At 42.5% G+C, this 12,026-nt stretch overlaps 1 protein-coding gene across 1 annotated transcript in view; it reads right to left on the reverse strand.

The window, feature by feature from the left end:
* Positions 1-1,287: 1,287 nt before the first annotated feature.
* Positions 1,288-12,026, reverse strand: part of LOC115225650 (RANBP2-like and GRIP domain-containing protein 8) — a 51,114-nt gene continuing 40,375 nt past the window's right edge. Inside the window, exons 8-15 of the mRNA XM_029796565.2 lie at positions 11,421-11,582; positions 10,177-10,316; positions 9,351-9,480; positions 6,482-6,653; positions 4,704-4,928; positions 3,053-3,145; positions 2,436-2,533; positions 1,288-1,458 (exon numbers count right to left, since the gene is read on the reverse strand). Coding sequence (XP_029652425.1) covers positions 1,288-1,458; positions 2,436-2,533; positions 3,053-3,145; positions 4,704-4,928; positions 6,482-6,653; positions 9,351-9,480; positions 10,177-10,316; positions 11,421-11,582 — 1,191 coding nt within the window. The remainder of the gene's footprint in view (positions 1,459-2,435; positions 2,534-3,052; positions 3,146-4,703; positions 4,929-6,481; positions 6,654-9,350; positions 9,481-10,176; positions 10,317-11,420; positions 11,583-12,026) is intronic.

The raw sequence follows: 12,026 nt of genomic DNA on the forward strand, positions 1-12,026 counted from the left end.
GCTTTCAAGTCTCATAAGATTGATGCTTAGTTGAATAAATAATAATTTTTACAAGTCTCCATAAAAAGAAATCCAATGAAGTCAAATCTGGTGAATGCGGAGGCCAAAATAATGGTCCACCTCTTCCAATCCGACTGATGGGAAACTCACATTTAGAAACAGCTTAACTTGCAGAGCAAAGTGCCAAGGTACACCATCTAGTTGTAAAATTGTATTCCCTATCATCATCATCATCATTTAGCATCCGTTTTCCCTGCTAGCATGGGTTGGACGGTTCAACTGGTGTCTGAGAAGCCAGAAGGCTGCACCAGGCCCAGTCTGATCTGGCAGTGTTTCTACGGCTGGATGCCCTTCCTAACGCCAACCACTCCGTGAGCGTAGCGGGTGCTTTTTACGTGCCACCGACACGGGGGCCAGGCGACGCTGGCAACGGCCACGATCGGATGAGGCTTTTTATGTGCCACCTGCACAGGTGCCAGCCGGGCTGGCAAACGGCCACGGACAGATGGTGCTTTTTACGTGCCACCGACACGGGGGCCAGGCGACGCTGGCAACGGCCACGATCGGATGAGGCTTTTTATGTGCCACCGGCACGGAGGCCAGTCAGGGCGGCGCTGGCAACAGCTACGGTCGGGTGATGCCTTTTACGTGCCACTAGCACGGGGGCCAGGCGAGGCTGGCAACGGCCACGGTCGGGTGGTGCTTTTCACATGCCACCGGCACGGGGCTGGCAACGGCCACGGTCGGGTCGTGCTTTTTACATGCCACTGGCACGGGGGCCAGGCGAGGCTGGCAACGGCCCAGTTCTAATAGTTTGAGCTCTGAATGAAGTAATTTTGTATCATTGTACCATGATTCTATAGACACCCTGTATAAGCAGGTGCGGATAATGTGATGGTGCAATTTAAAATATTTGTATTTTCGTAACTATACATGGTAGAATTAATCTGTAAAATGGATAATAAAGAAGAATGACCTAAATTTAATTTTCAACATGTCCACCATCATCTATATATATAAAACTCAACTTGTGTGTGTGTGTTTAACTTCCCAGCACATCTCCTCCTAGACAACAAATCGTAGAACCACCAAAAATGGGTCACTTAAAGTTTAGGCGAATGAAAATTGAACTGCGTTATTTCTGTTCCGAAATTCATCTCGCAAGTGCAAAATATTAGGAATTGTACTCTTTTACTCGTTTCAGTCATTTGACTGTGGCCATGCAGGAGCATAAAAATTCACAAAACAAACCAACACCCATGTAGGGTTATTTTCTTTCTTTCATACTCACAGTTCAAGCTTCTCTCTGAATTTACAAGCCAGCTGCCACCATTCAGCTTGCTCCGGTGTACAAAACTGCCGACATAAAACCTTTGGTAACAGCTGGGGTCGGGATGGTTCCTGTCGCACCTGCTGCAGTAGCCGACCAGCAGAATATACAACAGCGATGAGGAACACCTAATCGAAAACAAAATATACTGTAGCCAAACAGCAGAATATATATACATATATATACATACATACACAGCAGCTACAAAGAACACCTAAATGAAAACTGTCCCAATGAGGAACATCTAAATCGGTGGTTCTCAACCATTTTTTGCAAAAGGGCCCCCTTTGGGTCCTATCTTAATCAATAGGACCTTCACAGACATTTGATGTATATAAAAAGAAAAAAAAAAAAACTTAGGAATTGTACTCTTTTACTCGTTTCAGTCATTTGACTGTGGCCATGCTGGAGCACTGCCTTTAGTCGAGCAAATCGACCCCCAAGACTTATTCTTTGTAAGCCTAGTACTTATTCTATCAGTCTCTTTTGCCAAACCGCTAAGTTACGGGAACGTAAACACACCAGCATCGGTTGTCAAGCGATGTCGGGGGGACAAACACAGACACACACACACATATATATGCAACGGTCTACCAAATCCACACACAATGCTTTGGTCGGCTCAAGGCTAGAGTAGAAGACACTTGCCCAAAGTGCCATGCAGTGGGACTGAACCTGGAACCATGTGGTTCGTAAGCAAGCTACTTACCACACAGCCACTCCTATTTGTTAAAATATTTATTGCACATAAATTTTAACAGCAAAATTTTATAGTGACCCCTCCAAGAGTCATGTGGACCTCAGTTGAGAAACATTGGTCTGGACCTAAAGCAAAAATTTTTTTAGGGGCCTTTAAAATACTACTGTGGATCCCTAATTTACAATTTTGTTAATGTGGACCCACAAAAAAACTTAGACCCTTAGGGGCCTGATGGACACCAGTTGAGAACCACTGCTCTAAACGATCACTCACTGAAGAAAAGATCCGAGAGTCATGGCCGGGACACCTGATCAGGAGTTTGTTATGTTAGATGAAGGCCTGATGTAGGGACACACAAGAACTTGTCTAAAGACATATGCGGACACACCACTGAAAAATTCTTACCTCAGTATCAAGCTGACAAAGTGATTCGACACCCAGGTTTAATCCACTGGACAAGGAGCTACTGGAGTAGGGTAGATTGTCAAACAGGGAAAAGTTATCTGAAATAATATACAACATATTAACATCATTGTTGTTCCATCAGGGTGGTGATAAAAACTGCAATTTTATCTGCCCCCGCCCTACACACTCCATTCCAGGCAGTTTCCTCTTAAGACTTCACTGGTTTTTATTAAGAAAAGAGAAAAGAGTGAGAGGGCGGGAGAGAGAGAAAAGAGAGAGAGAGATACAGAGAAAAGAGAGAGAGATACAGAGAAAAGAGAGAGAGATATACAGAGAAAGAGAGAGAGATACAGAGAAAGAGAGAGAGATACAGAGAAAAGAGAAAGAGAGAGAGAGAGAAAAGAGGGAGAGAAAGAGACGGAGAGGGAGAGAGAGATACAAAGAGAGGATAGAAAGAAGGAGAAAGGGAGAGAAAGAGACGGAGAGGGAGAGAGAGATACAAAGAGAGGATAGAAAGAAGGAGAAAGGGAGAGAAATAGTGATTATTCAACATCATCATCAACAACAAGAACCACCACATTCGTATGCAGATTTAAGATGGGATGGATGCTACTCACAGTTCGGCTGAGCTTCGTCCTTGGCTGCATTGTAATAGTGGAGACACAACCAGATGATGCTGTTGAGATCAGTGGAGTTAAGAAGGACAGAGACTGAAATATAAAAAAAAACAATGGAAATAAGGTAACACTGGTGGAGGGCAAACGACAAGGACAAAATAGTCAGTAATTAAGGCCCAGTCTGCAGCAATTTGTTGGGCTGATTAGGTGCAGGCTTGGCTGCGTGGTAAGAGGCCTGCTTCACAATCAGAGGTCTTGAGTTCGGTCTCATTGTGGAGCACTTGCGGCAAGTGTCTACTTTGGCCCTGGGCCAACCAAAGCCCTGTGAGCGGATATGGATGATGCAAACTGAAAAGCCTGTCATGTGTGTGTGTGTGTGTGTGTATATATATATATATATACACACATACATATACACGCACACATATACACATGTGTGTGTGCATATGTATAAATATATGTCCATGTGTGTGTGTGTATGTATGTATGAGTATATTTGCCATTTAAATAGGGTGGATGCTACTGTAGCTTGTAGCTCCGGGAGGATACCTCCTCCAGCTGGCTATAGACACTTTCTGTGCCCTATCAGTATTTGCAAAGGGAAGCCATCCTTCCCGTCTTCAACCTATGATACACACGGACTCGAGTTTCTGGGTATTTACTCGTCATCAGCATATGACAATCATAGCTGTCGATGAAATGTAGGCCTTCCTCTGCAAATATATATCCTTTTTCCAGTGACGAAAAGTCACTGATATCTAAAAAGTGTAAACAAGCAATAATAAATCTCTGAGCGAGTTATAAACAGTAGCTGCAACACATTGTGACGTATATTTGCCATTTTAATATGGCTAACCCCTAAGGGTGGATGCTACTGTAGTTTGTAGCCCCAGGAGGACACTCCTCCAGCTGGCTATAGACACACTTTCTGTGCCCTACATAAGAATTTTTTGCGTAGTAATAAGATAAAAAACCAAGGCTGTATAGATATTAAAGCATTTATAGATATATATGTAGAAAATCTACCTCAAATTCTATCTGACACATGCAAGTATGGAGAATAAGACATCATGGTGACACACTCACACACGGAGATATGTCACATATTATATATATATATATATATAATATAATATATTAGGGAATGAATCCAAAATTACAGGGAAAAATCAGATTTAGGGTTAAATCCAATTTTAATAGTAAAATATTATATAATATAATTCGAGACAAAACCACTATTTTAAAACCAAACAAGAAAAGACTTAATCAATACATAAAATTTTAATATAAATAAATAAATTATTTAATTTATATTAAAATTTTATGTATTGATTAAGTCTTTTCTTGTTTGGTTTTAAAATAGTGGTTTTGTCTCGAATTATATTATATATATATATATATATATATATATACACATACACATAAAATACAAAATACAAAGTTACATCGTGATATCGCTAGTGATTAAAATACTCAAAATATATAACAGACTGGAATTGTAGGCCCGTCTCTTGCAATTTCAATCAATTGTATCTTGTCCTCCCTCTTGTATAGAAGTGTGGCTACAATCCAGCCTACCTCTACTTCTGGGGGGACATTTTTAAAGTGGAAATATGAAGAAAAGAGATGTTCAATGCAGCAGTCAACTCACCTTGATCATATTCTGCAAGATCTGACTTTGTAGGAATAGTTGAAGTGACATTGTTGAAAGCGTTTTCGGACAGCAGGAAAGACTTGCCCCGTCCCCTGCGCATGTCACGGAATGTGAAGACCAAGTCATACAACTGCTCCTTGCATTGGGGCGTGCTGCAGCGCACCGTGAGGTCATAGATCCAGTTGGAAGAGTGCTTCTTAACAACATCACACAGTACATGGCCTAAAAGAAGGGAAAGAGCAAGCTGTAGTAATTCTGGTTATCAAACTGATGAGATTGCTGATATAAAAAATTAAAAATCAAAATCAAATTCGATGACTGGCATCCGTGCAAAGAGCACCATATGAGTGTGATCACTGACAGAGTGGCTAACCGGCTTCCGTGCCAGTGGCACTTAAAAGGCATCATTCGAGCGTGATCGTTACCAGCATCGCACTACCAGTACTCGAGCCCCGTGCCAGTAGGGTATTAAGAGCACCATCTGAGCGTGATCGTTGCCAGAGCGGCTATCTGGCCTCCCTGCCAGTGGCACGTAAAAAAACACCATGTGTAAAAGATTTGAGCGAGATTGTTGCCAGTCCCTCCTGACTGGCCCCGTGCCGGTGGCACGTAAAAGCACCCACTACACACTTGGAGTAGTTGGCATTAGGAAGGGCATTCAGCTGTAGAAACTCTGCCAGATCAAGACTGGAGCCTGGTGCAGCCATCTGGTTCGTCAGCCCTCAGTCACACATTCAACCCATGCTAGCATGGAAAGCGAACGCTAAACGATGATGAGGATGATGGAAAGGATTAGCCTTAAATAGGCTTTACTTTTCGAAGAACGAGAGTATGGTATCTGTCATTAGTCATTTCAGTTGTGAACTTTTTTTGATCAGAAGTCAGTCATTTCTAAATATTCCCAAAGTCGACTGGCTGGCAACACGATGGAAATAACTGTGAGTAGTAACAATCATTTCTACTATAGGCACAAGGCCTGAAACTTGTGGGGAAGGGTTAGTCAATTACATCGACCCCAGAACTCAACTGGTACTTATTTTATCAACCCTAAAAGGATGAAAGACAAAGTTGACTAGTACGCTCACAGCAGCCATATTCCTACCGCTACATGTCACGCTGGTGAGACCCATATTGGAGTACGGGATTCAAGCCTCTTCTCCTTATCTCCTCAAACACATACAGCATCTCGAAACAGTCCAGAAGCTGGCTACCCGCATGGTTCTCGGTCTCAATAATTTGTCTTATGAAGAAAGGCTGAAGACGCTCGACTTTTATTCTCTAAAAAATCCACAACGCTGTGGTGATCTCATTCTTGCTCACAACATCATAAGCGGAAAGTGTAACCTCTTGAAGGAGCTGTTCTTCACTCCTGCTCCAGAGTGTCGGCTGCGGGGTCATTCCGAAAAGCTCTATCTGCGACGATTTCATCTCAATCGAAGGAGAGGGGCTTTCTCCATCTGGGTTGCAGATCTGTGGAATAAGCTGCCGGACTAGATGGTGAAGATGCCGACGACCGCTCGGTTCAAAGTCTCCCTTGACCACAAATGGCCTGAACTCTTTGCATGAACACCACCCTGTACATAACTCCATGTCCCCCTACATGGCCTTGCTTATTTGCTTTTTGAGCCAAAAAATTAACTAACTAAACCACTACATCAAGTGGCAAGATCAATACAGGAACTACAAGGCTCCCAATAACAAAACCACCGACACCACCACCATCAACCATGCAAACAACAATACCAATTCTACTACAGAATGTAATGTTAACTCACCAACTTGTGATAACCGGTAACAGCCCATCTTATGCAGGTACTTCACAAACAGCCTGTTTGTCAAGTCCCCTTGCAGGTACAAGTCAGAGTGTTTATCGATAGGACGGTAGCTTACGCTGGCCAGGTAGCACAAAGTTGCAGCACCTTCAATTTCTTTCCAAGTTGATTGACCCTGAGTAAACAAAGAAATAGATACGTGAATAAATAGGCATTACAATTGACAGAGCAATCTGAATGCTACTGGGTTAAACCAGTCTGTGTATGGAGGTACAAAACCTCCATACACACGCAAGCATGTATCTGACTCAGACACTGTTCACTTTCCAGACATTTGTACATTACTGCATATGCTTCACACGCACTCTTGACAAGTTGTGGTGCACCTGAGCACTGTATACAATAATTTCATTATTATTATTATTAAAATATCATCATGTTAAACCTGTCTGAGAACACTCCTGGTTCTATGATACAAAACCTCCATATAGGCACAGGAGTGGCTGTGAGGTAAGTTAGCTTGTTTACCACCACAAGGTTCCGGGTTCAGTCCCACTGCGTGGCATCTTGGGCAAGTGTCTTTTGCTATAGCCCCGGGCCGACCAATGCTTGTGAGTGGATTTGGTAGACGGAAACTGAAAGAAGCCTGTCGTATATATTATATATGTGTAAGTAAATTATATATATATATACATATATTCATAAGATATCTAGCAATTATATATATATATATATATAGATATATATATATGTGTGTGTGTGTGTGTGTGTTTTTGTCCCCCTAGCATCGCTTGACAACCAATGCTGGTGTGTTTACGTCCCCGTAACTTAGCGGTTCGGCAAAAGAGACCGATAGAATAAGTACTAGGCTTACAAAGAATAAGTCCTGGGGTCAATTTGCTCGACTAAACGCGGTGCTCCAGCATGGCCACAGTCAAATGACTGAAACAAGTAAAAGAGAGTAAAAGAGTATACACGCAAGCATGTATCTGACTCGTACACTGTTTACTTTCCAGACATTTGTACATTACTACATATACTTTATATGCACTTTTGACAAGTTGTGGTACACCTGAGCACTGTATACAATAATTTCATTATTATTATTATTATTATTAAAATATCATCATTATGTAAGGTCAGTTTGTCCATGCTGGTATGGGTTGAATGATTTGACCAGAGCTGCCAAGCTGGAGAGTGGCACCAGACTCTAGTGTGATTTGGCATGGTTTCTACAGCTGGATGCCCTCTCCTAATGCCAATCACTTTACAGAGTGTGCCAGGTGTTTTTTATGTGGTGCCAGCACAAGCACTCTTTGCACAGGGCCAGCACAAGCGCTTTATACATGGCACTGGTATGAGGACTTAAGGCTGCGAGCTGGCAGAATCGTTAGCACACCGGGTGAAATGCTAGGCGGTATTTCGTCTGCCGTTACGTTCTAAGTTCAAATTCCGCCGAGGTCGACTTTGCCTTTCATCCTTTCGGGGTCGATAAATTAAGTACCAGTTATGCACTGGGGTCGATGTAATCGACTTAATACCTATGTCTGTCCCCTCTATGTTTAGCCCCTTGTGGGTAGTAAAGAAATAGGTATGAGAACTTGCTACGTGGTGCTTGTACAAGCACTTTCTACATGGCGCTGACACAAGTGCTTTCTACGTGGCACAAGTTCAAGTGCTTCTATCACAGCGCTGGCACAGGACTATTGCAGGCAAAACCTCTTCACCAGAGGGAGCAGCTGTAGCACTTCTGCTGTGGAGTATGGACCTTCTCAAATACAGCAAGGTGCCAGGCATCTTAGTCCTTTGCCATCTTGTCTGAAAGGTTCAGCATTCTGAGGTCATCCTTCACTACTTTGCCTAATGCCTTCCTGGGTCTCCCACTTCCATGGGTTCCATCTACTTCGAGAGATGGGCACTTCTTTATAGAGCTATTGGCATCCATCCGCATCACACAACCAAACCACACAGCATCTAATTACTCTTATGCCTGACTTCTCTCTCAATACACTAGCACTGTCAAACAGGTGTTTGTTTATGCCTTAAACAGCAGTATAATAACAACAAAGTTATTTTACTAAATTCTATTTTTTTTTTTAAATTAACAGAAACAAAAGCAATGCAATTCATATGTTCTATTGCAGTGCTTCTCAACCAGGCCCTCTGAGGGGTTCATATAAGGTTTTAAAATTTATGTGCAAGAAACTGGTTGCACGTCTCCAATACACAAAATATTTTCAATGCTTTTTTTATCATCATCATCATCATCATCATTGTTCGACCGTGGTCGAGACAATGGAATTTACCATGCTACGCCAGACTTCATGGTCCATCATGGCATTACGGAGGTCCTGTTGCTGGATGCCTGTATCCCTGGAGATTACATCAGGGTAGGAGAGTGTGCGCCCTCTGGCATTGTGAGTAGATGGCTTCCAGAGGAGGAGAGTAGAAATTACCTCTTTTTCAGCTCTACAACAATGTCCAGCAAACTGGACTCTCCTACCTTTCACAAGAGATGATACAGGTGGTAGTTTCCCATATATTTGCATTTAGCTCTCATAAGGAGGCAAGTGTAGGTTCCATCCAACCGCCTCTCAAGCTTTTTTTATACAGTTCCTAATATTCAATTATATAAAAAATATACGCGTTTTTAGACATCAAATGGCTATGAGGGTAAAATAGGGATCAAAAGGGGTCCATAGGTAGGAAAATGGTTGAGGACCACTGCTCTATAGGGAACAAAGAACTTAAGTAATAAACACTGACCGACACACACACACACACACAGAGGAATTCCTACACAATCTGTCAGTCACTCAGAGAGACGAACACTAAGAAACAAGTATATATTACAAGCAAGCACATCGATTACCTTAAGAGATCTCTTAAATAACAAACAGCCACAGAAAAAGAAGAAATATCCTTGCATTTCTGACAAAAATGCTGCCCATTGTGGTTGGTGGAATTGTAAACTGGCAACATTCAACAGCAGCTGGTCAAACCTGAAATAAAAACAAATACCATTACTAGTGCATGCATATACAGCTGCGTGCGCACATACACGCGAGTACTGTCCAAATCTCCAACCAATCACATACAGCTAGCTGGCATTCAATTGGCATATCAAGTTTTGGGCATTTTGATTGGGTTTTGGATAGAAAATTCACAAAAAAGTCACTTCTATTGATTTTTTTAAGGGCTTTGCGGGGTGACTGGGGAAGTGTAAAAGATGTGCACGATCACCCTTGGACGGTTTTGAATGACCATAGAAAGTGTGAGCCCTCTAACTGAAAAATTGTGGATTTGTATAAAGGACACACATGCAGACATTTTGCCGTTTATATCCCTCTCTCTCTTTCGGAGAGGCACTGAGCAGCTATACGCACACATACACACACGGCAGTAACTTCCACCTACCGAATTCAATCACAAAGCTCCAGTCGGCTCGGGGCTATAGTGGAAGACACTTGCCCAAAGTGTCATGCAGTGGGACTGAACCCGAAACCATGTAGCTAGGAAGCAAGCTCCCTAACCACACAGCCATGCCCGCGCCTATATAGAGATAAAGGATTCCTTAAAACCATTTTGGGAACAGCTGTTGTAAGCTACTGAAAGCCAATGTTTTGGCAATTTTTGATAGTTCTCAGCACTTTTCTGAATCCTAGGAAAAGGAATAGGAGAAGAGAATGTGTACTTACGCATGTAGAGCCTCTGTAATATCAGAAACATCTTTTGCTGGCAACCACAGCAGTAGCTGTTTGCAGTGGGCAAATATCTTGTGTGTGTAGACATTGATGTCTGTTGGGTGGTGTTCCATGTGGCTGCAGACATATGGAAGCTGAAACAAGAATTTAAAAAATTTTGAAATATTTAATTACATTATAAAAAAAAACTTGAATTTTTTTTCTCTTAGAAATTTTGAGAGAAATGAAATGAAATTGTTTTAATATTGAGACTTGAAGTAAATAAAAATGCTTAGACAGTTGTTTGACCGTAACCAGTTGGGCATGTCCCTTAGTGGCTGACGATATGTGCATCACCTCCTCACCGTGGTGGGGACGCTGGCAACGGGTAGTGTCAGAGCTATGCCATCAGGAACTTCAGTTCCTGGTAGGGCCACCCAAGGCGGATTGGTCTGACACCAAGTGGTATTAGGGCCAGGACCAGACAGATGGGGCTCTGGTGAAAATCCTCGGAGTGTCTGCTTCGGCAACCGGTGGCTCCTCGGTCGTTCTGTCCCTGCGCCTGCGGACAATCTGCAGCAAACAGGATGTCTTCACATGCGGGATTGTTGGGGACCACTTGTGAAATCCACATATTCTCATGAAACTTCTTCAATGAGTAGAAGAAGCCAACTCAACCCACCCAGGGTGAATATAGCCACAAGTACATCTCTGATTGTGAACAGGAGTAGTAGGGGAGCATCAAAGCCATGTGTTGAGAGGAATTCTTTGGGGTTTGAATAATTCACTTCTGGAAACATGGGTATTTCATTCGACATCCTTACACAACCCTTATTCAGAGACCTTTTGAGCATGATGGGCTACTGAACCTGAAGAAAATTCTAACTGGGCCCCACCTGCAAGGTCATGTACTGTTTATCTTGACATGATTTCACCATGTCGCACACATAAGGTTGTGATGCATGTGCTTGGTGAACCCTTATCAGACGGGGAGTTATGATGGGTATGTTAGGTTTCGTATATTTGCACCCCAGTGTCACTTTGATGGCATGTGCTGCTCCCTCAATAAGAATGGTTTCAAACTTTTGCAGCTTGCAAGCTTTACATGTATATAATGTTGTATATAGATATATACACAAGTGTAAAAGATGTGTATATTTCGAATTTGCATAGCTTACATATTTTTTGAAACAGAATATTTATCCCAATAATAATAAAAAAAAGACAAAAATATATAAACAAGAAAATATTTGACTTACTGAATAAAACTCAACAAGGTAGTCATACCAATCAACGTTGAAGTCAAAGATGTAGAGAGAGTCCACAGATACAGCATGGGCAATTGCAGTGTCGATCCGTTTGCTGTCCACATACAACTTGAGTAGTTTAATACGGATATGTACATTCCCGGGTTTCTTAACCTGTGACAAATATTAAAAAGATTAAATATTAACAAGTTCATGGCAATACTAATGCATACTCACACACATACTACAGATATGCATACATCATCATCGTTTAAAATCTGCTTTCCATTCTAGCATGGGTTGGACGATTTGACTGAGGGCTGGCGAACCAGATGGCTGCACCAGGCTCCAATCTTGATCTGGCAGAGTTTCTACAGCTGGATGCCCTTCCTAATGCCAACCACTCCGAGAGTGTAGTGGGTGCTTTTTACGTGCCACTGGCATGGTAGCCAGTCAGGCAGAACTGGCAACGACCACATGCACCCATACACATATAGGCGCAGGAGTGGCTGTGTGGTAAGTAGCTTGCTTACCAACCACATGGTTCCGGGTTCAGTCGCACTGCGTGGCATCTTGGGCAAGTGTCTTCTGCTATAGCCCCAGGCCAACCAATGCCTT

Source organism: Octopus sinensis, linkage group LG28, assembly GCF_006345805.1.
Source record: "Octopus sinensis linkage group LG28, ASM634580v1, whole genome shotgun sequence".
In the NCBI taxonomy this organism is placed as follows: domain Eukaryota; kingdom Metazoa; phylum Mollusca; class Cephalopoda; order Octopoda; family Octopodidae; genus Octopus; species Octopus sinensis.